Source organism: Strix uralensis, chromosome 4 (assembly GCF_047716275.1).
Source record: "Strix uralensis isolate ZFMK-TIS-50842 chromosome 4, bStrUra1, whole genome shotgun sequence".
Taxonomy (NCBI): Eukaryota; Metazoa; Chordata; class Aves; order Strigiformes; family Strigidae; genus Strix; species Strix uralensis.
Window position 1 is genome coordinate 20,052,892 of NC_133975.1, and position 27,809 is coordinate 20,080,700.

The 27,809-nt window shown below is 39.2% G+C and overlaps 1 protein-coding gene across 2 annotated transcripts in view; it reads right to left on the minus strand.

The window, feature by feature from the left end:
• Window positions 1-534: 534 nt before the first annotated feature.
• Window positions 535-27,809, minus strand: part of PPARGC1A (PPARG coactivator 1 alpha) — a 374,168-nt gene continuing 346,893 nt past the window's right edge. For both annotated transcript variants that reach the window (XM_074865908.1, XM_074865910.1), the window contains exons 6-13: window positions 26,596-26,641; window positions 26,414-26,487; window positions 17,683-18,586; window positions 17,016-17,120; window positions 16,759-16,879; window positions 7,783-7,904; window positions 7,277-7,428; window positions 535-4,326 (exon numbers count right to left, since the gene is read on the minus strand). In XM_074865908.1, the coding sequence (XP_074722009.1) occupies window positions 4,223-4,326; window positions 7,277-7,428; window positions 7,783-7,904; window positions 16,759-16,879; window positions 17,016-17,120; window positions 17,683-18,586; window positions 26,414-26,487; window positions 26,596-26,641 (1,628 nt within the window). In that variant the 3' untranslated portion in view covers window positions 535-4,222. The remainder of the gene's footprint in view (window positions 4,327-7,276; window positions 7,429-7,782; window positions 7,905-16,758; window positions 16,880-17,015; window positions 17,121-17,682; window positions 18,587-26,413; window positions 26,488-26,595; window positions 26,642-27,809) is intronic.

Below are 27,809 nucleotides of genomic sequence, written 5' to 3' on the forward strand. Positions count from 1 at the left end.
TGGAAGCCCACCACGCTGTACCCTGTGCCGTCCAGGAAGGATTCAGAAAACCCGTGCTTGTCCAGCTACCTACCTGCCTGATCCTCCTACACTGTCTGCTGAGACAGAGAGGCTGGTGAAGGACTCTCATGATGGTGCTTCTTCCTAGTACAGGTATTTTACCAACCATTCTGGACTTGTCAGTCCCTACTACCTGCACAACTTGGATCCAAGCATGGCCACGTAGAAAAGCCCTTACATTCTCCAGCCCCTCCTAACTTGAGCCAGCAACTCTTAAAACTCCACTGAGCATTTTTCAAGTTTTCCTACACAGTTTATGTCAGCCCTTCAACAGCCTTGGGTATAGCACGTTTCTACCACTAAGTATATTAATACTAGTGGTTCTGTCCCCTGCCAAAAGCACAGTAACACAGGTGTGATCCAGACTACTACCTGAAATCAATTATGACCATTAGAAAAAGTAATAGAAAACCCAGTACATGACCAGTTGTGGGGGGAAAACCTGTCACTTGTGATAAAAAAGAGAAACAGAAGTGGATTTGAAACATTTGTTTCCCTTTATTTGCTCAGTGAGGCTGATGTGTACTGCACATTAAAAAAAAAAATAAATCACAGGAATTTTCATACAATGAATTAAACCACAAAAGTACATGTAGAATTGGCAGGTGGAAAATAGCCCAGCTTGGGCTTAACTAATATCTCGCTCTCCCTGTTCAGCATAGTCCAACCAATAGCTTTACATGTTCACCTACTGTACAGATCTTACAGTAGCTCCATCAGGTCAGTGGTTCACATTATTGAAAATGTCTGTCACATAGGTACAAATTTAGAATCATCACATTATATTACATGGCTATTCTAGGTCATTTATAGATCAGATCTTATACTACAGTGATTGAAGTTCTCATTACAGCCATCAAAAAGGACACATAATCATTACCTACTGTAAGCTTGTATCTGAAGGGATGAGAAGGTGTGGTTGGTTTTTTTTTCAACTGACCCAAGTATTACACCCCAGAGGCACAAACTTTCCTCTCAGTGCTGCTCTTGGTGATGGCAGCCCAACTGCTTTTCAGAGTAGTTTAGCACAGGTATTTTTCCTCAATTTTAGGCTCCCTCTGTTTGGATTTGGATCATTTTACATTCTGTAGGAATTACTTTGTTACAGCTCTAGGAAAGACCATAGTTCCTAAGTACCAGTTCTGTTACCTGTATTGCGTATGTGGTACTTACCACAGCATGAAAGCAACAGTAAAATCTTCATCTAAAAGACACACAGAGCTATGCTGCAATTTGCCTCCGGTGACAATGTGGTACATGTGCTAATTTGATATGTTCTTGGGGGAGAGAAAAAGAAAAGAAAACACCGAGTTTATATTTTGATGGGTTACCTACTACAGTGTCTACAAAGGATACAAATAGCTTTATTCAGCAATCCTAGCTCTATTAATTTCATATGTAATTTTTAAATCCACAGAGGAAAGTCATCTTCAAGATGAGAATGTTTGCCAGGCCAGTGAAAAAAAAATTGACTCATGTCATTACGCCTGCTTGGTGAAAAATAAATAATCCCCCCCAAACCCCACACCAATTAATTAATGTCACCAATCTAGGGCAAAAGAGAATGTATTTAAAATTTAATCACAGAAATTTAAAGGCAAAATAGGTAATGCATCTGGTCCTTGAACACATAATATGATGTACTAAATATTGATTTCTTAAAAATAATTTATTGCTTTTAATATTTTTCTTTACAACAGAAGATACTCAAAATCCAGAAAGGAAAATTGTAAACTTTTAGTTTGGCATTCACACAAAGTTAAAATACCTGTATTTTTAACCTACAGAGCAACAACAAGAATTATGCAGATTAAAGAATGTTACAGTCGTAACACAGAACCTCCGAAAAAGTTCTTTTCTTTTTTTTTTATTGCTATCTATCTACTGAGAAATAAGAAGCCAAAAAATCAAGCAAGCATCCGACAGGACAGACAGTGGAATCTCTCAGAACGCAATATGCTGGTGATAAAATGAATGCAGCCATCAAAACCAACTGCACTGGCATGGGGGTGGAATCAGTTTTCTAAGATTGGGAGTAGGAAAGGAGATTAAATAGTTAGGTGTGCCATACCTTTAAGAGGAGTCATGAATGCCAAACAGTAATAGAATACCAAATCTATACATTCGCAAGCAAATTCCAAACTTTGCTGATTCCGTCTAGAGACTCCCGAGTTCAGATGAAATTCTGATGCTCAGAATAGCAGTAGTTTACTCTTGTGGTTTTTTTCTTTCCTGAAGTTTCTATTTAATTTAGCAGAAGCAATGTCATCAGCAACAATGTCATGGGCACATCTGAGGCCATGCTAGTGCATAGTAAAAAAAGAAAAAAAAACAAACAACCCACTGCTTCTGCAAAAGCTGAACCTCCAAACAAAGCACTTACTCCAAACTGACAACCGTCATGCATCCTATGTATAAAATTTCCACTGGCCTTTTTATTATTTTAGTCATCTCATAATTTATAATAAATAGGATAATTGTAACTGATAAATATGTCTCTTTAGTAAACAAAGGAATGAAGGATCGGTATTTATACAGGATGCATAACTGTAAAAAATATAGATAAATACCATCATTAAACTCTGCCAATGAAAAGATTACTGGCTTCAAGAACAGTGTTTAGACACAGAATTACTGTAAAAATCATACTGTACTTAGTACCTCAGCATATTTTTATCAAATTAAAATCACAACAATTAAAACAAAATAGCATTTTAAAAAGATTTTTGACCTCTAGTTCCAAAACTACTGTTGATACATAAAATAAAAACATTTCTTAATGATTACCCATTGGAGAGACTTTACATAAAATTATGGTATCTCCTAGAAAAATTTAGATGAGAAAATTTCATTCCCCTAACAAATTCAGTGTATAAAACTGCAAAAGAAAATAAAGCAATGAGAAAAATGTGGAAAAATACTGCAGAAGTGGTTAATACTTTTTGGGCTAGGATAATTCTTGACAAAATTCTTATATAAGCTCACCAAAGAAGGGATGAATGTGTGTAAAGCATTTTTGCACTCAGACACACATGCGCACACATATACACACACACACCCTCACCCACACGCTTTTCTCTCTTTTTTTACAATCAAATATATATAAGCATAAGTTCAGCTTTCTACATACGTTAGTGTACAATAATTGTTTCACCTCATATAATTACATTTGAGTAGTCTTGATTAAGAAAAATTCAGCAGTTTTTGAAAAGAAGGCTGCATTTACAGTGCATAGCTGTAACAAAAAAGAACGTCATACAGTATGTACATAAATAAAAATACTCCATTTAACATTTGTAAATACTCAACTACTTCAGAGAATGTAGCAAATAAACTATCTGCGCACACCCAGATAGTTATATCCAACTCTCATTAATAATGTAACACCACGTCCGCTCATTAGAATAAATCGCTGAACAAGCTGCACATTTGACCATTAACAAGGCTTTGAAAATTTTGCTGTGGAAGATCAACGTTGTAGACATTTACATGGGTGTCAGAATTAAAAGATGAAACTTCAAAATGTTAGGGAAGCTTGAGCCTTTCATTTTTTCTTCTGCAAGGGCTAACACCCCCCCCCCCCCAAAAAAAAAAACCAAACCAAAACCAAAGAAAAGAAAAATTTTAAAACAAAGCTAAAACAGATTGTAGGCTTCTGGGATCTGTGGTTTCTTCTGGATTGTCATATTATCACTGTGTTGTGAGAAGAAGCTTCATTTTAAAAAAAAATAATAAATGCAGTGTCTGATTCCCAGACACCAGCAGCCATAGTTCTCAAATTTGTTTTTTTTGGTCTGTTTTTGTTCTTTTTTTGTTAAAATGCAATATGTACAGATTTTGCAGTTCATTGTTGTACGTGTATCTCTGTGGAACTGCTGCCATGTCTCGTGGTTTGCATCGAATTCGCAAGGAACACCCAGCTCCCCCACCACTGATCACTCGCGAAAGCAAAGCTGACACCCATGGACATGCGTGTGCTTACTGGACAGCCATCGTGCCTCTCCACTCGTTGAGCAGCTGTGTTCATGTAAACCATGGTTTTGAACAGAGAGTGTAAAGTAGGAGAAATTCCTAAGTGTGACTTTTTAATTGTCCATTATTGAAGGACGTGATGTCCGTGAGGTATTCGCCATCCCTCTGTTTTCCTCAGGTGTGATGCATGTTACCTACGCAGACTCCGCTGTGCCTCTTTAAGTAAACTATCAAAATCCATGGAGTCATACTTGCTTTTAGTGGAAGCAGGATCAAAATCATCTGAGTTTGAATCTGAAACCCAAAGGATGCAAGTTTAGGTAAGAGGCAAGAACCATTAGCGAGTACTTATATTATTTTCTCTGTACAATGGTATGAACAAGGCACTGCAGAAACAATTCAGTTAAAACTACAACTTTATGGGATGATAAAAGCCCAGAAATGGTCATCAGCGAACTTTTAGGTATGGACAGAGCTTTCTGGTAAGAAGCAGGACTTAACAAAAGCAGTACACATCATCAGCAGCGGGGGAGAACCATAAACTGCACGTACATATAGAGCAGGTAAACTCAAAACAGTTTCTCCAAGGACTTGAGCACCAACACACTGCTATGTATAGATTTCAAAGTAGTCCAGATAACCTTGACAGATGCTTTACCCAAAACACCACTGTTTTGCAACTGTTGTTTTGCAACATGCAATATCCAAGACTTACTCCTCTTCAGAAAGGTAACAGGGGGATGATTCTGCAGGAAGCCAGGGCAGCCTGTGGGCAGCGCACAGGGGACACTGCTGCTTCTGCATGCCCTGCCTCAGGGTCTTCTACAAGTCACTACACCTCCCTGAATCTCTGGTTTTTGCTTCCACTCTGATTTTTTTGAGGGTTTGCTTGTTTAGAGTGTGAGAAATTCAGGGCAGGGCCTCTGCACCACTGTACAGGCAATCTCACGTGGGCTCCTCAGCTTTTTGCAGTATGCGTGATAAGTCATCGCCGCAATAATGGTCCAGCTCCCGTGACCTGCGATACCTGCTCCAGCTTTGCTAGTTGCTCAGGCACAGACATCGGTCTGTTCCTAGCGCAGAGGAGGGATTGTATGTTTGTGGCCAGACAGCTCCGGTACAGCAATTATTGATGTGGCTGCAAGCACTGAATTTCCTTTTGGAGTCATTCCTGCTTAACACTGACTCTCCCCAGTTCTTGTGTCACAGCTCCTTTATGAGACTGCCCTTTTCTTGCCATTTCTTGTGTTGAATTAATCAGAACTCCCCATCTACCACTATAAGACACACTGTGCATTAAATGTTCATTACAAGTTCTGTTAAGACAATATCTTCTCACAGAGGAGAGGTGTTAAACTTCTGACTACTATTTTCAAGTGTTTTCTTTCTTCTGTACTCAACCCAAGGCTGATTAATTCTCTCTGTCCTTGTACTAGCTCATGAATTTTAAAGTTCATCCTGCCATTTCCTTATGTAGCTCTATCAGATGCTCCGCAAAATAAAGGGAATGTAGTCTGAAGTACAGAAGCTCAAGCTGTCAGCAGGACAAAGTGAAAACACTCTGCTCACAGATACTCTGGGAATCCCACTCGGTATGGAGAGACCTGCCAGGGAATACTTCCAGTGATGAATAATGTTCAAGAGGGTTCCCTTCAGACAACTTATTTTAAACCCCAGATTTTCTGAGATACAGAGACGACCCAGGCTTCCACTGCTGAAGATAAGTCAAATCAAGTCAAGACTTCAATCTGTTTTTACTGTTTTTATCAGCCTACATTTCAACAAATGCCTTGCTACCTTTTATATTTTCAACATCAACTCTATATCTCTTCAGCAGTCAATTGCCTTTTTTTAGCTTTACATTATCTGTTTAGCCACTGAAGTGAATTATAGCATATTCATTGTGAACAATGTGTATCATCTTTATCATTTATTCTGAAAAGACATCAATTGGTTAGAAAAAGTATCTGTATTCACTTCCTCCACTGTACAAAGCCAAGGGCAGCACATACAAGATTTTATTAGCACTGTGTTACAGGGTTATGAGAGATTTTAATGACTGTGGTCATTTTTTCATAAAAAACCCCACAATATCTGATTAATATAGATTCAACAGCAAAATGTCCCTTGCTATGTTATTCAGAAAAGAGTATCTCTCAACCTTTAGTCTATTTATACAGGTATTAGGAAAGGTTTAACATTTAATGAATACTTTACATTTTAAAAGGTAATTAAATCAGAGGTGAGTATATAATATAATATTACAGAGGATGTTTTGATAGTCTGCATGGTCTTTTTATGCATATACCTAACATCAGCATTCCTGCTGCCAGACTTTGAACATCTCCAAACATCCTTGCAAGGGGAAACATCACACCCTGACCCAGAGCATAGGACAGAACCATAAATTTTTGCCCAGACAGGACTAGGACAGACCCAAATGTGTTATCGCAGTCAGTATGCACACTTGGGACTGGAGTTATCACAGCATACTGGGGCCTGCCGACTGGTGTGCATACTGCCCCACATCAGTGGGACAGCAAACACCAACAGATCCACAGGCTAGAGCCTCTCACATCATGATTGTAAGTCCCTGCAAGGAGACACCTTCATACATAGGTGCTTATGCATGATTTTAGAAACACCAGTTGAGATCTGTGGCCTTTGATATACTAAGGGTCAGATTTGGTCAGAAGACCTTCTAGCTTTCAAACTTGAGAAACTATGAATTGTGTTTAAGGAGTGTCTCTGGCATGTTCTACACATCTACAGCACAATTCATGGCAAAGTAAGAATCATAATGAATTTTTGGAGTGAGGTATCTGTTCTCTGTTTATCACGCATATAAATAAATCAGGTTTTAGAACCACGCAGTCATAACATAGCAATGAATAGTAAAGTGTACAGGAGGTTTCTGTGGTGCTATTATTTCAATATGGAAATGTATTATTGAATATCGGGCACTTATTTCTGACAATGATGGAAACAGGCTTTAAAAGAATTTTCACAGTCTGAAATACCTGAAAGAAACCAGCTCAGATTAGAGCTCAGATTAGTAGACTTTTAAACTTCTTGCAGCAAGTGAAAAGCACTTCCTTTAACCTCCCCAATTTATATATTTAAATAATATATATTTATATATTTAAATAATATAAGCAGCAAACAAAAAAGAGGCAAACCCTGATTCTCCTGAGTTACAAGGTTCCAGTTATGTACTTTAAATCACATAGAGCAAAATACCTACCTAGGTCTGCATAGTTAGACTTGCAAAATTGCTTGCGTCCACAGAAGTACAGCTCAAAGTCAGGTTCATTTGACCTGCGTAAAGTGTATCCATTTTCAAGAGCAGCAAAGGCGTCACAAGTATAGCGGTAGGTGATGAAACCATAGCTGTCTCTGCAATTGAAAAATACAGTTGTGAACAAAAGCTGAAAAGAGTGAACGCACATTAGTGTAACCCCTTCCTGAAGCAAGAACTTGCAGGAGATCCAGCAGTGGAAATGCCAGAAGTACTGCATCCATTTATCAGCATGATTGTCCTGTCATGAAGCTAAATACTTATTCCTGGGACAGGAAATCTCAACTAGCAAGATTAATAAATAAGGATGAAAGAAAATAAATAAGGTTTTGAACTCAGCATGTCATCTGTCATAGCACTTACACTGGTAACTCCCATACCAGTAATCTTACTACCATAATTTTTTTACATATGGCAGCTCCCAAACAAGAAGTAATCTCAAAAGTTCTTACCCATCATCCCGCAGATTTACTGTGCACTCCTCAATTTCACCAAAAACTTCGAACCGGTCCCTCAGTTCTGTTCGGGTTGTGTCAGGTCTGATTTTACCCAGATAAATCACACGACGTTCTTCCTGTTGAGAAACAGCAACAGGGAAGGCATATTTTTAACAGATGTGTAATAGAGACGAACCTACACATATATGCATGCAAATACACACACACGGATGTGCAGAGGATGCATAATTACAGCAACAGTCTCTTGTGGAAGACCTACTGCATCTTGCTAGTAAGTGGAATAGTTCTGGAAAGCATCTAGGGTATTGAAATGACACTGCATCTGTCAGGTACTGCTCCTGGAAGGTTCCACTGCTTGCTGTCACTGTTCTGCTATACACTGACAGACAGCTCCCCTTGTACCCTACTGCACCTTCTTCCCTTCCACCCTTTCTACCACCTCCCCTCCAAGACTGTAAACTCGTCCAAACCAGGAGCTCCCTTTCTCTTGCTATCTATACAATACCGGGCAAAACCCAATCTTAGTTGTGGAGTAACACAGTAATTGCATAAACGTACCATAGATATAGCAAAATGTATTACAAACATAACATTATAAACTCAAGATGACTCAACAGCTGATTCATACTGCAGTCAGCTGTTCCACCATAATCCATATCTTAAAATAGTGAGAAAACTGTTAGGGGTCCAGAAGATGACTTTTATTAAAATAAAAATTTCCAGGGGGAAGGCAGGACAATAAAATACATCCCGTGGTCACCATTACCTTTTGGTTTCTTCAGAAAAAAAACCTGACTGAAGGCCCTGAATTTTACAGGCTAGGGTGTCACTTGCATGTTCCTTCGACACTTGGAGCAAAGCATCAAAGATACTTTCAAAACAATCAAGTCAGGGTCATATACTTCCTTCCTGAGTGGAAACATTCAGCAGAATGACAGGACTAGGAAACCCTGTGAGAGTCATTTTATGAATTTTTGGATGAACACTTTACTGAGGGTAGAACCATTTAGTGAGCTGCAAGCAAAGCAAAAGGCAAAAAGAGATCTTCAAAACACTGACCTTAAGGTAATCAGGGCAAAGAAGCACCAGCTACACATGGTTTGGGTGCTCAGCCTTCCTGTCTCAGATTGCCTCTGGCCTGAAGAACCCTGGCACTACCGGCCCTACTGCTACATCCCTTACAAACCCACACACTTGTCCCATAAATCAAACCACCACCACCACGTTCTCAGCTGGCGTAAATCTGTCAGTCAGCAGAGCAATGTCAGTTTAAACCATCAGCTTTGGCACCTGAGACCTGTGCGGAATTTAGGTGCCGAATACTGAAGGAGCTATACTGACTGCTGAGAATTCATGACTATTGTAACCTGGAGGTGCCTAAAGGCTAACGTCACCTCAACTGTGTGATGCAAAAGGCTCTAGGGACCTAAATGCAGACTTGCATTCCTGCTCAGAAACGTCCTAGCCTGAAGAGGCAGGTAGCTTGTAGTGTTACAATTCAGATATAGCACAAAATGTATCTTTTCCATCGGTCCCCACAGAGGCATAAGGCACTAGTCATTCTTGGACCATGGACAATAGGATTGAGATCAGACCAAAACACATGTAGAAACAGAAATGATCGTGATGTCTCTTCTTTACTTGTTTAAGCACTTATTTGAGATAAAGGGAGATAAAGAACTCTTAGTTATGGGGGCCCAAAATCTTGGCTCCCTGTTCCTAGGAAAGCACCTACTCCCAGGAACTGTTTAATGGAAAATAAACAATTCCTGCATCAGGAAGCTGAAACTAATATATTTACCTCCCAAACAGAAGCTCCTTCTCACTAGCACACTCAGCCAACTATTTTCACTGACTCTTTTCCTGGCCTCACAAATCTCAGGGGCTCAAATCCAGTTAATCTAAGCTCCTGAGAAATGAAAGTGAATTTAAAGGGCCAAAAACCAGAGATCCAAGAATCAAACACTCTTACTCAAAAGCCCTGCCCTACCCACTAAGGTATAGCACAAGAAGTGACCACAGGAACCACCTGGGTCCTTTATAGCTCCCTGTTCAGCCCAGCAGAGTCCCTGGTTGCTCTACCAAAGTATGTATATGCTCTCCTTAATCAACGGGATCAGGTACGTATCTCATTATATAAAGAACCAAGGTGCTGCCTTGGTAGTCCTCTATAACCCTGCCTGGACAGACACTTTCATTTTTAAATGTTATATGTTCCAAAGTGCATTGTCCAAAAGCAGCCCTTGTCCTCCGCCATAGCAGTGCAGTTTGGAAAAGCTACCACGGCTAAAAGAAGTGTGCTCATGGGTAGCCATAAATGCAGGGAAGAGGGGCACTTTACTGTTAAAAAGCTGTTGCTTTTTATCTCTGTCTCTACTGTGTTCCAGTCCAGAGCCCTGACCCTCCTGACAGAGGATTTTGGGTAGGGCTTCTGCAAACTAGGGACTGTAGAGTGCAAGTAACAGAAATCTGCATTTCTTCCTTTTCCCCCATTCTAATTCTGCTTACTTTCAGTATGGTTGAGTGCCAAAAACTTCAAAATACAGGAAAATCTGCATATGCACAGTAATTACTTTTTCAGACCGCTTTACCAAATCAAGGATTTAACCGCACTGAAACACTTGATAAGAAACAATTCCATTGATACTTGCTATTGAACCTAAATGACTGACCAGATGGAGCAGAACATAATATAGCAGACTGTCTAATATACTTTAGCTGAGATAATACATCTCGACTGAAAAACCATAATGTTTCACTCACTGACATGGAGATTGTTAGATTACGGTGTGATGGAAATAACTATTGCATGCTTTTCCATAACTCTATGTGCATGCCTGTGCAATTTTTCCTTCTTCTATCCCTCTAATAACCTTTATATCTCTAATATCCCTTTAAGACAACTGTAATAAACCAAAATGGAACAATTAAAAAAAAAGGCTGTTAAACTATCATTAAGGAAATAAGTTAAACCTGCAAAATTAAGGAAATTCAAATTTAAAGCTGAAATGCACCATATGTCCTCCAGTGTGCACACATGAGGAGATGTGTTCAAGTATTTTTTTTAAGCTGAGTGCCAGGATGGTATAAGATACCGGAGAACACAGCATTGTCTTTGTCTTGGTTAACTTTGGTTTATTTAAAGCAACTATGAAGAATGTATTTGTATTCACAGAGACACCTGCCTTTTATTCCCATTAATAATAAGAGCTATGCAAGCATAACAAGATTACAACATACCTCTAAATGCTGAAAACCTTTATTTTATAATAAGTTACATGCGTAAGTCCATATGTGCATATCATTGCACTTGTTAAAGGACATGATATATGACTTGGAAACCTGTAGAATGGCAGAGACAAGCTTTTGTTTTCAATTTAATGCGGGCAGAGGGAACCTGCAGGAAACTCTAGAAGACAGTGTTCATATTTCCCTCCCAAAAGTACAAATGATTTATTTTGCATCATAAACTTTAAGTGTAGTTCATTGCTTTGCCAGGTAAAAAAAAGAAGAAAGAGGAGTCCAGCCAATTCCCTCAGGCCCAGCAGGTCTGTCTTCTTTCGGTTTATCTAAAGCTCCTTCTTCAAAATCTTGCTCTTTCTTCCTTGCAGTAGAAATATTTGAACAGGAAGATGTGGCAGCAAAATCTCAGACTGAAAAGCAGTATTTCAAGTCTCAAAGGAAAATACTAAAGCATTAGAATGCCAAAACTTGAGAAAACAGGACTAGGATATACCTTACACATCTAAGGGTCAATAAGGGGACCACGCATCCTGCAAAATGTTCACTGATGCTAAAGATCTTTTTGTCTTGCAAAGGCTTCCTCCGAAACTTTATTTTCCCTTCCTCACTCTTAATCCTCTATTTCACAAGGAACTAAAGTGCAGACCATTAGATGTATTAGTTTTCACATGTTTTTTTGTACTAGGCTTCTTCACCCAACACTTGGTTGCTTTGCCTGCCTGTGGTACTGCTAAGCAGGGGGAACTGAAGGCAGCCACTCCAGAGGTAACATCACTTAGTGTTGCTGTTCCCGTTCTCCCTACTGCTTTTTGTCTGCACATCTGTGGTGCGTACCTAGTTCTCCAAGATGCAGGTAATGCTTTGTATGAAGCTGAGAGAAAAAATCCAGGGGCATTTTAAAGACATGGGCTTGTCAAAGGCTCTGCTGCTTCCTCCAGCACAGGCAGCTGACTGGGAGCAAGCCCCGTGCCTGTATTTCCTTCTACACCAAGTGATCTCTCTCCTCTTCCAGTAGAAAGCCATGAAGACTTTTATCCTTAGAACTGGAGGCCAAATACCATTTTGAAAGTGCAATGGGAATGGTTGGACAGGGTTTAAAAAATAGAAATGCTATGGATGGGATAAGCCATTAAAGCTTAAGATTATGAAATAAATAGATAAAAAAAAATAATACAACCACCAAATTTCTTTGGATTCTGTTTTAAAGAGGAATAAGTATGAACTGTGGGCAAGCATGAATGGCAAAAGGAAGAATCATGAGAACTGGAAAAAAAGAATGAACATTGCACAAAATTGTCAAGTGCTGCTGTGTGGCTGAGGACTGAAACAGTTCAGCCACACTCCATGGAGACTGCTAGAAAAACAATGATGGACCAGTAAACCTCAAGATTTAGGTAATCCATTTGATACATCTACAGCAACTCATACAGCAAAATTAGAGTGCCTGGGATTAAGGCCATCAAGATGAGCAACGACAAAAAAATCCAAACTAAATATACAACGTACATCAGATCCTTCATTAGTGGAAATTCACTCCATTATAGGCTGACTCTGGTTTTAGACTTTAGAGAAGCCAAGCACTCATTTATGAAACCACCTTTCCCCTGCCTTCCTGTTGTAGAGCAATTTATTTTCTTTGAAACCATGTGTTTCTTTCCGCTGCAGTGGCCTCATGGCACATTTATCTTCTTACGTCTGTAAGCTCTCTGGGACAGGGACTCAATACTTGTCTCATGGAGGCTGTCAGCACTTAGAAATGAAAAGTAGCAATGTTAATAGTAATTTTCTACTCAGGTATAAAAGCTGATTTTTGTTATACCTCCTGGCAGCAGCCAGTACACACAGTAAATGAGCTGCAGGGAGGATGTGACCGTAAGTCAGTATCGTGGCCAGAGTGGCAGAGATCCAGAACACCAGGCTGCTCACCAGACAGTTTAACCTCAACGCCCTGGTGCACCATGTCAATGGGGAACAACAAACTGGTGGCTCCAGAATTGAAATGTGCTAACTGCATTTCTGACGCCATGCCTTGGAAAGTATTTGCTGCATGGTCTAATGAGCTGCTGGAGTAAAAGCCCACAGAAATTTCCTGGGGTGTATCAGAAGAAAAAAGGGGTCCTCAGTCTTCTTGGCAAATCACTGTGACCTGCCTTGGTTGGACGTTGGATCCTAGTTTCTATAAAGCCTGAAGTAGACTGTCCTGTCCTTCAGTTGCTCCTCCAGTTTTATGATGGATGTGTCTCCTCTGTGATCTGGTTAGCATTACAAAGTTAAATAAGTCTTAGTGGCAGACCATCCTTATGTTCAATGAGGACCCATTCCAAAACAAAATGGGGACCACTGAAATAAATCAAGTCAATATCAAACTAAACTATGCTAACATTTGCTCAGTTAGCAAAGACATCACAATCAACAATATAAAGGAAGGAAGGAAGGAAGGAAGGAAGGAAGGAAGGAAGGAAGGAAGGAAGGAAGGAAGGAAGGAAGGAAGGAAGGAAGGAAGGAAGGAAGGAAGGAAGGAAGGAAGGAAGGAAGGAAGGAAGGAAGGAAGGAAGGAAGGAAGGAAGGAAGGAAGGAAGGAAGGAAGGAAGGAAGGAAGGAAGGAAGGAAGGAAGGAAGGAAGGAAGGAAGGAAAATATTTTTTTTTACTCTCTAACTGGAAAATATCTTGTGGGCTCAGCCTGTATTTCTCAAGTGTGATTGCTCAAAATTAAGACCCCAATCCACAAAAAAGGCACTGCATCTCCAGTAACTGGAGAGGGGAAAAGAAGAAAAGGAAGAGGAGAAGAATATCACAGTACCTTCTGAAGTCAAGCCACCTGCATAGAGCTGTAAGTCTAGATAGGAATTCAGGAATCCATGCAGGAAAATGCTAGCCCATGCTTCTAGCTGATCTGAAGCTACTGCAGCGACGGTGTTGTGTGCAAGACTGAAGGGGCAGCCATTAAACATGCCTCTGCCACATAGCATGAGCACAGGCTTCTAAAACAAGCCTCCTCAGCATTCTGCCAATATGCCTTCACGTCTGCCAAAATACAAGCTGCCTGCACAATCAGAGGGTATCGTTTCACATATGGTTTTGACAGATTAAAATATGTGAAATTTTTTCTCATTTCTTTTTCCTACGTTTCCCACTCTTCTTGTCACATGGAGACTAATTCTAGATATCGAACCAGTAATACCTGATGGCTTTTAGCTCAGTCATAACTTCTGTTCCCTTTCCACTGTGCATCCTTTCTACAACCAACTCCTGAGACCACAGCATGGTGATTCTCATGAAGAAAAGCCACCTGCCCTGTATAACACCTGAGGCATTAGTACTGCCCAATCTTTGGGCCACTCTTTTAACAGTATCTGGAGGTATGTGGCCATGAATCAGTTCTGGCAGCACAAGAATGGGCTAGAAAGAAAATAAAAAAATCCCCCAATGCAGAGAGCAAAGAAATCTAAATTTATGGGACTGTAAAAAGAGTTCAAGGAAATAGAGAGGAAATTCTTCCGGCTGAACAATAAATTAGTTGAGTCCCTCAAGTAAGAAGAGAGAAACACAGGACTGACCCATAAGCCAAACAGAGTAAGAAAAGGAGCAGAGAGTGCTAGAAATAATACAAATTTTATCACTGACTTCATGGGATCTGGGCTTCCCTTTCTCTGCTGTTCCCTAGACCCTACTTACTTGCACAGGGAATAAACTGGCATGATTCAACACAGATTTTTGAAGTGCTGATAGACTTTGGAAAAAGGAGTTAATAGGATTGCATCTACATGTCCTTCAGCTCTTACACAGGTGACTGAATTTTAAGTTTTTGCCATGTTCTGTTTATTATTTTTTAGTTCTATGTTTATTAATAAATAATTTCACTAATTAAGTTAATTATCATGACAATGCTCACTTTAGAAAGAAAATAAATTCAACCTTGGTTTTGAAACGTCTAAAATTTTTAACAAAGGAAGTTACAATGCAGCATATCTGGAGCTTTTGAAAGTTTCTTTTCTTCCCTTTTTCATTTTCTTTTTATTAGCTACTTGCCAAATACTTGTTTGTTTTAAACTAAATCAGATTTTCTATGTCCTCAGCAGGATTCTGTTTTTTTATACTGGTAAGGTACAGTAATTGAGAAGTAGCAAGATACACCCATGACAGAGGTCTACTTGAATCTCCAATTTGTGTTAGATCTGACAGAGAACAGCCAGTGTAAGTTACAATTGCTGGAAGGTAGTGTTCATCTCTAAGCAGATGGAAGCCAGATATTTTAAAACTAACCACAACAATTGACTTAAATATGGCCCTGTCTGAAGCCAAGCAAAATCATTCCATTGCCTTCACTGAGTTTCAGATCAACACAGCAGAGCATGTTACGGCGTTAAATCTCATGCTTTATAAAATACACCTATCACCCACACTTTGTAGATAGGGGACCTGAAGCAGAGAAAGGTGAAATGACTTGATGAAGCTCACTAAGAACAACAGTAGCAGAGACAAAAATCAGAAAATAAAGGTGTCTATTCCTTCCCAGAACTTCTCGTTGCTGTAGACTACACCAGACTCCGTCAATCTCTACACACTCCCAGTTCTGTAGGTATAAGTATTAGGAGAAATGCTGCAGAGTGCATGAAAAATCTCCCCTTAATACAAAGTCCACTAAAGGCACTGGAAAAAAGACCTATTCATTTTGGTGAGCCCTGGACAGAGCACTAAGGGAAAATCTGGAAATGAAGATGAAATATCGCAGCCTGCACCAGTTCATGCAAGAGCCAGAGCTCGGTCAGAACAGCAGTGAAGGTACAACTGAATGGAAAGAGCAGGACACAGAAAACCAAGTGGAAATGTTAAGGTGAGCGCAACTATAAGAGAAGTCCATATTTACAGCACCTCCCAACTGAATTTATCAAAACCATCACACAGTTGTCAATGGGGAACTAAAAAAGGGGAAAAGCCATCTGTCCGTTTAATAGCCATTCTTCTGTCCTACTGCTACAACAGCCAAGAGAGTTGCTCGCCCCACATGGGTATTTCTTTCACCTCAGATATTCCAGTTGTTTCACCCAGAACATTGATGGACAAAATAATTAAATAATATGTATTCATTATGAAAGGGCCAGCATTAAGTGACATTTTAAAATTGTATCATGTCTTCAGACTATTTATTTTGCTAAAAATAACTTAAAAATTAACAGAGTCATAGACAGGAAAAAAAAATAAACTCATGCCTTTGGATCCCAGTTTTCAATTCTGTTATCTGCACCCTCTCTATAGACAATTACAGCTACTACGAAAGTCCAGCAATTGGTATGTAAGCTGACTCCTTATAAAAAAACAGAAATATAGAAAATAGACACTGATTACTGGCACTCTGGTAGGTGAATATAGTATAAAATGCAAGTTCACTGATAGATCTGTATGTGTTTTAATTTAATTCACTTTTAATTTTCTGTTGTCTTGGATGAAACCTTTTTCTAGTAAACCCTTTCTACCTGTTGACTGTGAAAAACTTGCAGAGTTGCAATTTATAGAATCTGAAAAAATTAGTATTGTAACATCAAAGCACAAATTGTTATGAAAATACATATTTACCTGAACTTTGAAATACTAAGAAATACACGTAAGCAGATTTTTGTATTTGTTCTTTTATAAAAAAGAAAATGAAGTCTGAGTTCTAGCTTTAGAAATCTATGAAAAGAAACAGAAATCTATTATAAAATGACAGTTATCTTCACAGTGCTTACAATTGCTTTCTGCCTCTGTCTCTCCCTTTGTTTGGCCCTTTCAGATTCCCGTTTTTCATACTCTTTGCGGTATTCTTCCCTCTTCAGCCTTTCATGCTGATATTCCTCATAGCTGTCATATCTAGGAAACATAACTTAGTCATTAAATCAAGCACCTGCATTTGTGAATGTAAAATTAGTAATACAATTTCTGGAATGCTTCATTATCTCTTGAGAACCAGCTGAAAAGCAAACTAAATGCAGGCAAAATGCACTACCTGGGTCTGCGACTGTACGGTGATCTGGATCGCGATCTTGCACGTAAGGGAGGACTTCTGTACACTCGGTGTCTACAGTGGCTGGACTCATAATAACAACAAGATCTGAAGGAAGAAACACATTCACCTCTGTCATTCAGTCTGAATCTACTGACACCATTTTCTACCTCTTCCCTGAACTTACAATTTCTTCTAAGTTACCAGTGAGATTTTCCAGTGGCAGATTGTGATCTCCTAGTCAACTAAGGGGTCTCAAGTGATTTCCCCACTGGGCCCATCTGTAATGTTCCTTGTTGAGGCAACACAGAGCAGAGAGTCAGCCACTGTCAACTTCATCTGACAGGGACTGCAGCTAGATTGGCACTGGGCAGCTTGCAGATAATGGGAAAGGTTAGTTGTATACAACTCTCACCAATTGCTCTGCTGCTGCCCTGACTGGCTCAACTTGGAAAGCATAAACTTGGCAAATTTAAAGGATAATGGCAACAAGTGTTTCTGTAGCAACCCCATAACCTTCAGAGTTATCAGCTCAGGAGCAAGAGAACCAGTTGCACTGGATTAAGTTATTTCTTGGTTTTTTTCTTTCTTTCCTTTAAGTTGCTTTATGTTTTAGCTGGTTTCCTTCTTACTAACTATGATGATGATATATGAATTTGCTGTACCGTACCTTGAAGAGGACCTACTACAGGGCGACCTTGATCTCGATCGGGAATATGGAGAACGGGAACAAGACCTGCATTGAGGAAAGGACCTTGATCTAGAGCGTGTCCTTTGGGATCTTTGAGAAAATAAGGATTTGGGTGGAGACACTGAATCTCTGCATGGAGAGTTAAAAGAAGAGCAAGAAGGCGATACATCAAATAATGAATAGGCTTGTGTCCCATCCCAAGGGTAGCATAGTTTATCACTTTCATCTTCACTGTCATCAAATAGACCATCCATTGCTAGTCCTGAATTTATAAACATAGGTAGTTTGGAGAATTGTTCGTTACTGTAATCACTGTCCCTTAGTTCTCTGGTCTTATCTGCTTCATCAAAAACAGCTTGGCTGGGGTGACCAAAATGCTTATTCAGTTCAGCCCGGATTTCCTGGTCTTGGAGCTGTTTTCTGTTATTACCGTGGGATCCCTGCTTACTTGTCTGTAAAGTCTCTTTCTTGAGGTCCTGTTCTAAAGAACAACAAATCTGACACTGCCACCCAGGTGAAGAATCCTTAAATTCTAGTTGTCTGGAGTCCTGAAGTTCCTGGGATATTTTAATGTGTATTTCCGATTTTGAATTCACAGATTGACAGTAGTCATGGTCACCAAACAGCCGCAAACTGGGCCGTTTTGTCTTTCTCTCCTCATGTCCACTGGACAGTACTGTAGTCTTGCTAAGCTGTGCATACAGCTCAGACTGTTCTGGACCCTTCTTGATTGGGTTGTTTGCTTGAGAACCAGAAGACTCACTATAGCGGGGCTTTTTTGAAGGTGGTACAACAGTCTTGCATGATGACTTCGGCTTAGGTGAAGTCCTAAAAGGATTATCCTGGTTGGATTTATGAGGAGGGGTCGTAGGTGGAGTTAGGCCTAAGGGGAAAAAGAGGCGGAACAGAGTGGTTTTAGGCACACATACAACATTTATAAAGGCAGCTCACGTGCTTCTTTAAAACAGATACAAAGCAAGACCCATTCTATGTCACCTTAATTTAACACTACTAATACTGGGAATAAGGGTATTTAGGTGTGAGACGCCAAAGGTCTGGTAACAACCATAGCAACGGTACTAATGCATTGCCATTAATCTTCAGCATAATTTCTTCCCCTCCCCTTCTTCCATGACATCCACCTCTCTCTCTGTAGATTTTGATAGAAAAGATCAAGAGATAAAAACCAAAAGACTTTTTTGTTAAAAATCAAAAAGATTTTGATATAAAAATTGAAAGCCAAAAGACTAGCACTGTCAAAAACCTAAAGAAATTAGCAGACAAAAACCTGAATAAAAGCAAGCCCCCCCCAAAATAAATGAGTGCTACCAAAGGAACCTTGGTAGGACGCAGAACTTGAATGCAAGGAAGTACAGCAACTCTACAACTCGACTGCAACGACTTTTTGCCTCCACAGTTCACTAACTTTATAAACCATTGCTAATGTATGTATAATATATTCTTGTCGGTATAACTAATACATTTTGCCTGAAATGTGGTTCTGCAACTGAAACCCAAGCGAACAATAGAACAACTGCAACTGTAATGAACCACTGCATTTAGAACTAAATATTAGTGAGAGTGATGAAGCAAGGAGTTGAAACGAAACAGGTAAGTATTCAAAGACTAAAGATACCACTAACTGAACCAGGATTGTTCACATAACTGTAATAGATTATACCACTATGGTGAGACAAAATTGCAGGGAGGACTACAGCCCATTCCAGTAAAACCTGGAAACTGAAGCAGTATCTTCTAATTGTTTTCATAAGGGTAGAACATAATTCTCAATATTTTCTGTAGAAATCATAGAATTTCTTCAGACTTTACAAAAGGATAACCCAGGACACCAGGCCAGAGTAACAGCAAACTGCAGCCACTGTTCAGGAAATAATTACTCTTCAGGAAGGTACTTAGTATGCTATGTTTGAAAAATCTGTTTTCATCCAATCGACCTTAATGTAATTCAAAAGTAAATATACTTAAAATTACACAAATTAGACTGAGATTAGGGAGTTCTCCTAGATAATCCAGACCATCCTTAAGCACTCCAGAGGCTGATGCTGCCCAAGATTTCTTCTTCTAGCCCAAGCAATGAGTTTTCCATTACTTCCTTAGCAAGAATGAAAAGAGAGGGCAGACACACAGGAAATGTGTATTTCAAACATGGTTATCGAGTTTTGTTTTGTATTTTTAACTGTGCAACAGAGCTCAGCAGATCAATGCAAATGGAACATGTTTTATAGTGTTTTGCTGTAAAGAAGGAAAAGTGTCCATCAATGCACAGTGCTCCCCAAGGAGCGTAAATGGAGACTGGGAGTCCCACTGCATTAGCTGCAATGAATTTGTTCCAGAAAAAAAGAAGATAGGAGTACCAAGGCATGAATACTTGATGTGAGAGAGAAGCTTGATTTTGTTTGAACCTTTGGAAAAAATGGTTATGAGCAACCTGCGGCTATGTGAAGACTTTTCCTAATGCCACAAAAGTTGGGGAAACTGAGGAAAAAGTATTGATGCCTCAAAGTCTAGTTACCTCAAATTTGAATTTAATAGTGAAAAAGTTTTGTGCAAAGTCATCACTGTATTTCCTTTAATTTGAGTCCTTAATTTTTTCTTCCCTCCTGAAAATTCACTTGAGTCAGCAGTATATATTTCACACTTTATCCGCCTCCTCACTAACAAATATTTTGGACTACCAAATGAATTTTTGCTAAAATGAAGAGAACAGTCCTTTTCAAAATTCTGCAGTAATTATATCTCAGTTAAACCTTTAGGCTCAGATTCAACAAAGATTTGACTAAGCAAAGACTGTTTTCTAGATAAAATTTTAGAACTGTCACTTTTACTCATGAAATTATACAGCCCATGAGAATCTCTGGGGTTAGTTACTGATTTTTTGGCTGTAGTTTTAAAGAAAGAATGAAGTAGAAATATAACAACTCCACAATGAGCATGCATATTTAAGAATTTCAGGCAAAGAAACCCCAGAGATAATCCAATATTCAAAATAAAATATTGTTTCCATTTCCACTTCTTTATAGATAGCCCCGGCAGGAAGCAAGCTAAACACAGAGCACAATGATTTCCAGAAGCCCGACAAGGAGTCCAACAATCTTTAGAGGAGAAGAAAAAAAACCCCTACCAAAAAAACCCTCACAAAAGTACAGACTGAGCTAAATTTACTGGCATTTCTCTTGCTGGCAGAACTGTGGTGGGGACAGCCTAAGAAAGGGCTTCCTCGTGGCATTTTGGCTTTTTTCCTGGTTTTCAGCAGAAGCAGGAAGTGCACAGGCAAGCAGAAAGAGATAAAAGTTGGAAAACGTTCATTTAACTTTTGAACAAACCTCCATCGGGATATGGAGGAGGGAGTGAAGTTCTGAATCCATATCACTGTTACGGAGTCCACCTTCAGCGTGTCCCATGACCAATCCTCAAACTGTGAACTTTGAGAAAAGCAGTTGGCTGCACACTTGCTCATCTTCACGCTAATCCCTGGTAATCTTCACCAAGGGCCACGATCCCACATCAATGGCATTACAATGTTCTATAATGACTGGATTATTTCATATGCACCTATTTCTCCGCCAATGTGTACATTTCAGTGTTGACACTACAAGGTATATTCTGTGCTCTCTCTTGAACTTAGCAGGTTTTGACAGATTTATGGAAGGACAGATGGCCATTACGGGCTGAAGGCTGACAAGAGGCAGTTCAGAGCATTGTTAACACACTTGCACAAACTCTCAGCAGTGCAGCGCTGTGCAGAATGTAATTCAGACTATAGCTTTTTTATTGCTGCCTATTTTCTTTTGTCAAAAGAGCCTGCTGTGCACAGCAACAAATGGCTGCCATTACCCAGAATGTAATGGGTGTCAGACAAATCACGTAACACAAACAATCAAGAGTATGTAGGTCATATTTCAACAGAGCACAACCTTAGCAATATTTATGATTACTGCATTGAAATGTGCTCTATAATAAACAAGTACCTCTACATCACTCACACTTATGTACTTCTGCACAGCAAATCTGTTAGAAGTGGTACATACTCTACAATCATCCCCCTTAAACAGTGTTTTTTTTCTTTTTAAAGTAAAAGGCAAGTATTTTTTCATGACATGCTATAAAACCATTTTCTTTGTAGGGACTTTTCTTTAATTGAATGGCTTTGGTAAATGGTACGTCTGAACTTTGCCTTGCTCTGTCTATATACTACGAGCTCTCTTGGTGATCTTGTGCTTGAAAACAGCGTACATCAATTTGCCAGCACTGCTGCCGAAGCAGCACCGTCCTCCCTGTGTCTGCGCAACAAGAAGTGTTTGCATGTGTGCCAACTCTGCCACCTTGGCCAAGCGACTTCTTTCAAGAAAATTTCTGGGAGAGTGAAACTACTTTTGATACATTTCAAAACTCCACTGAAAAAACCCTTAGTAACTCATTTAGCTCAGCTAGGTTGATAAGCAAAAATTAGGGGAGCGCCTTTGCATAAAACGTGACATCTTGACATTTTAGGACTGATTTGCAATGCTGTTTTACATAGATATTGATCTTTCTAAAACTCTACTGTAACTGTTAGCATTTAAATGTTTGATGACATTTGTTGTGCTTTGAAGGGGGTGAGAATTAGTGTCTTTTGGGGAACGCAGCCCTGGAACCTTTCTACATGTGCACTGCACTTTTGAGAGTCATTGAAAATGAATTCTTTTATATCTTTTAAGTTTGAAAATGGATTGTCAAGGGAAACATTATTTAAGGCCACTTAAAACACTGAACACAAGATAACAGCTCAATTCAGTAAAAGAATCAGAAGAGCTTTTGTGTGGCAAAAGATTGCAGAAGCCAGGAAAATATAATAAAATTAAACAGCCATCATATAATAAAAAACTACATGCTTGTTGAGTATTCAGTTTAATCCTGTTGTCAGTGCTGCAGAGAATAAACACAGATGCCTGAAAATATCAAGTAATTTACTAGATTTTATTCCCTCTGGACAACTCTGCATCTCACATCTCACTTTATCAGAAATCATTCTGAGGTCAAACAAGACAGATTTTAAGTATTTGTTCTGACAACTAAGAGGTAACACAGATCTAGAGATGGGCAAATAGCAGGGTATATGTATCCTCAAGGATGCTCATGAATTCCAAATCACTACTCAAGCTGATTGTGTTCATACAGCCTTTTCTGTCATCTTTTTGGAGCAATCAAATTTTGCACCCAGGAAAGACCCGTGAGGAGTTTTATGCTCAGGTAAATTACATAGATCTGTGTGCAAATGAGAGACTTTTCACCAAGTCACCTGCTGTAAATAAGAGGGTGGAAATAGCCTTCCAGTTATTGATTGAGCCTTAAGTGTGTAAACTCGCTTCATGCACTTACATGATGGCTTTGAGTATTTAGGAGTGAAGGTTTAAACTCACACCAAGAGAACAGAGGGAGCTGAATTTCAACATTTAGGAGCCACATCATCGAACTTCTGGCACTTAGAAGTTCAGCAGAAAGTCCAAGACAATCATTGAGGAGCTCTCGATCACCAAGAGAAACACAGCCACCTCCAGAGGGTGAGTCATCCTCCTAGTCCCCTCAACCTGACTGGTAACAAAAAAGGAAAGAGGTCCTCCAGTGACACAGAAATGTCCCACGTTCCTGGAAGACATTAGAGAGGTTCAAGTCCATGGCCTCTTAGCAAGGTGTTGGCAATGCAGCTAGCAGTGGAAACAAGGGGAGAATGACCTCTTGCAAGCCCCCTACTCAAGAGTAAGACTTGCCTTACACAGAAATGACATCCACTACATTACCATCACCTAGGATTCCCTACATATTATGATATTCTGGTCCATTTTCCTTCAAATAGCACTAGAAATCAGCTGCCGGAGTCGGGATTTTAGATAGTAATGGACTTATTCCTCTATCACAGGCCACTCACTTAAAGGGCGTTCAAAGAATTCTTATGTGTGGCTTGAAAACACTTAAAAAAACACTTGTTCCTTATAATTTGACAAATCAATGTTTTGACAGTTTTAGGGAATACAAAGTTACATTCACAACTACTAACAAATCCGTTGTAAAGCAAGATACAGCACTGGCAAGAGCACACTTTCAGTTTGACTTTAGATATGTGAATCCAAAATGTGTGTGTGACAAAGATTGATGGCTCATATGGGAAATGCTTTTCTTTATTTATTTTTCTACTCTATAGTTAATTCATCAGTGAGGGAACCAATGTTGTTTTCAGTAGAGAGATCAAGGGAGCTGCTATTTATATTAAAATACTTTGTGCTTCGATAGTGCGAGCAGCACTGCTAATGGTCTTTTCAATTCGCCAGTGAGATCAAGGCAACTCCTATTTAAATTATAATAAATAGTGCTTGTACAGTGCAAACTGCCCTATATAAGGACAATGAACAATGCGGTTATCTGGATATAATTTGGAGTTGCCAGGGTCTCACTAAAGAACTCCAAGGTATTATTAATCACTACTGCCACCTTTTTTTTTTTTTTTACACTGAAGTGGGTCCCAATTCTGCCATGATTTACTCACATACGCTGTAAGTTCTTCAGTACTTGAGGTTGCTTCTATTATGTACTTGCCTGCTTCCAGCACAAGCAGACTCATGACACAAGACACTATCACAATACAAATGAGGTAAAAAGTAAGACATGCACAACCACTCATATTTTTCAGATTTATATACATATATGAATATAAAATAAAATCTATGTGTATGTGAAAGCAGAGATTAACACAGCTACCAAGTAATGAAATACAATCTCCTGAAACTGCCTCATCAGGCATTATGAAGACCAGAGCAAGTGCAACATGAAGTCCAAGAGCCACCATCATGTACTCTGCTTGGCAATACTGCCCCAACTCCCTGGCCGCACATACTCTGCCAACTCTTATTCTTCCTGACTATAATCAGTTTATTTCCTAGCTAGACTCTACTTCCAGAGGGAAAAAAAGATCATGTTTTCATAGCACAATGTTCCTGTTCACATATTCGTCCAGTTGTGCTGTTTCAAAGCTTCTGATGCATTTTTTAATGTGCTAGTTCTCCTGACTATATTGTCTAAGACAACTACAGAGCCGTTTTGTTTCCTCCTCTGTGCACAGCTGATGGAGCGGAATGAATTTGGTAATACCAAGACCATTCCTGTTGCCATTGTGGAGGCAAAACTAGAGAACTATCCAGGGGTCAGACTGACTCCCAGTTTCTGTCTAGTCAGCTGATGGGAAGAGCAAGCTGCTGACTTTCTGGCTGGAAGAAAACACTGCTCCCTTCAGTGATTTCAAGGGTTGCTTGTACCACTCTGCTGTAGTCACCTCATTTGCCCCTTTCAGTTGGCAGCGCTAAGCAGTGACTTACCAGTGTGCTTACAAATGGGCACCCTCATGCAGATTTGCTCTCCAGTAATGATAAAAAGAGGCTTCTCCATGCTTCAGGCCTACCGGCACTGAATGGGATTATGCTGCTGCATACAGTGAACTTTGCCCTGTTTGTGTTGATTTTACAAAAAGAAGGCACATTGAAAAGATGCTTCCTTTTGTCATGAGAGGAATGATTAAGACTGCAGGTTTTCAGGACATGGCAGAGGAAAGTGTGCATGTTTCAATGCTGAACTAATGAAGAAGTTTCTGAAAAAGTGAAATGATGGTTCTAGGGAAGTGAAAGCCCAAAGTACATACACAAATTTAGTGCTTGGGCCTGCTCTTGTGTAAAGCCACTGAATTTAGGGGCACCAAGCTGATTGGTACCTGAAGACATATTTTGCAATAACCCCCCAAACACTAGAAATCACATAATTTACAATCCACTGTTATCCTGAGAGAAACACATGCCAAGTACATCTCTTTATTTTTCAATATTACACAACTGAGAAAGAAAACAGTCTTGGCAATAGCTCAGGTGGAGCTCAATGTACGGTCTTGTGCTCAGTTCTGGATACTTCAGGAAAACAGAGGCAAAACAGAGCTCAGAGGAAAGCAGTAAAACAGATTTGTGTCTGAAGGAATTGACTTTAGCAGAACGAAGAACAGATGAATTAAATGAGTGCAATAGGTGATGCATGAACTAAATCAGCACATGATAAAAAAATCTACAAATCTTCAAAAAGTACAAACACCAGGGATCTGAAAGGAGGAGTAGGATAAAGGGAGGTTGTGTGAAGTCTGCTAACAGAAGAAATAAAGAGAAAACAAGAACATAAAATGAATAGCAATTTAAAAAATTACCTCTAAGCTACGGAATAGTTTTTCAGTGGTAGAGCAGAAAGCTGTTATTTGTGACATATTAATCTAGAATTGACAAAGCACTGAAACATGCAGTCACGTACAGCCCTTGACTGGCCTAGAGATGGACTGGATGACATAACTTTTCCATCTGTAACATCTATTACACTGTGCTGTGGGGTTTGTCTTTGAAAGATGGTGCTCAGCAGTACACAAATCTATGGGGAAATGGGGAAGTATAACAGATAAATGTTTTCATTCATATTTTCCCAGAAATTATGCTCTCTTGTGTAGGTTTAGAGCCATATTTTCAAACACATTCCTTCTCAGGTAACTGAATAAAAAGCCAATGCTAAACTGCACTGAAGTTAATCTACTGGAGACCTCTTTGAGATCTCAGTGTACATGTGGTATATTAAAATGAACAAACACACACATGACCCATGCTTAATGGAAGAGTCAGCACTCCCTACTTCTCACCTGCAGTTCCAGAGAGTTCCACACTTAAGGTTTGTTCAATAGTCTTGTTCTCAAATGGGGAACCCTTGGGATCACTGGAAGACAGGGCACATTTATAAAAACAAGCTGAAATGGAGTTGCTGTAGACAAAATCTATTGAACCCCCCTCCCTTTTATAAATGTTTGCACTTTTTAGTACTTACTTTGGTGACTCGGGCGTCAGTGGAAGTGATAAACTTGTTGGTTTGGCTAAAGGGAAAAAGAAAATGATGATGGAATATTTAAACACTCCATAACATACACTAAAAAGATTTCTTTTTATTTTGGTGCTGGAATCCCATGCTAGTCAGTTAGGGCTGAGCTCTGATAGTTCAATAGCCATTTCAGTGTATTGTAGATAAATAAGGAGACTCACCCTGATTCCTTATTAGTGGTACCAAAAGGGCACCTAAATTTCAACAATGATTTACATCAACTACTGTACCTCTGAAATACAGTACACAACGCAAATGCCAAGAACCTTTCAGAAGAAGAGTGGTACATGTTAAAAATCAATGAAGAACTCTACAGGATACACTGTGAAAACGTTATTTCTCTTAGAGTTAATTTAGACTACGGTTCACGTTTTATTTGGAAACAGGAGCAGCAGAATAACTACAAAGTAACAGAACGTTATGAATATTCAGTTAATTTTACTTCTACAATATACAATTTTACATATAGCACTGAGAATAGGTTGTTTCTATGAGGCCAGAGTCCAACCAGTTATAGTCCAAATTTCTAAAAATTATCCTGCAAACTATGACAAGTCACGGACATAGTCACAGATGGTTAAAAATGGGGTTGAAGCTCTCAGCACTACAATCCTGAAATATGCGAAAAACAAAGCTCTAGCTATAAAAATACAAGCCTTTGTAGCTTTTATTCATGCAAACGTGTATTTTCCAAAAGCAAGTCAAGAAGTAGAATATTGTAATACAACTAAGATTCGTTTAATTGCCAGTAAAATGTTTAAAAATTAAAAAGAATATTACTTGCAAATTTTACTTTTTAGAAGTTAGATTGATGTTTAAACGCAGAGAGCATTGTACCAAGAACAACAGCAGGGGATCTCTTCTGCAGATTAATTACTTAAGACAAAATGTTCCCCTTGAACACTCCTGCACTGCAGATCTTTTGTCCAGAGTGTCACTACTGTGTATTTCGTATTCATTCCAGGCTTGGAGCTCCCATCAACATTAAAGGATTTTATATGCAAATTGATTACTTTTATAAGCTCTAGAGTATTCCTGAAGTAATATTACATTTTTAAAAAAATTAACTCAGTTCTCAAGAGCTGCATATTGTTTCTCCTCCTCCCCATATGAAAGTTAGAAATGGAAGCTTAGGTGTTCACCTCAGGTTCACCTTCCTCAGA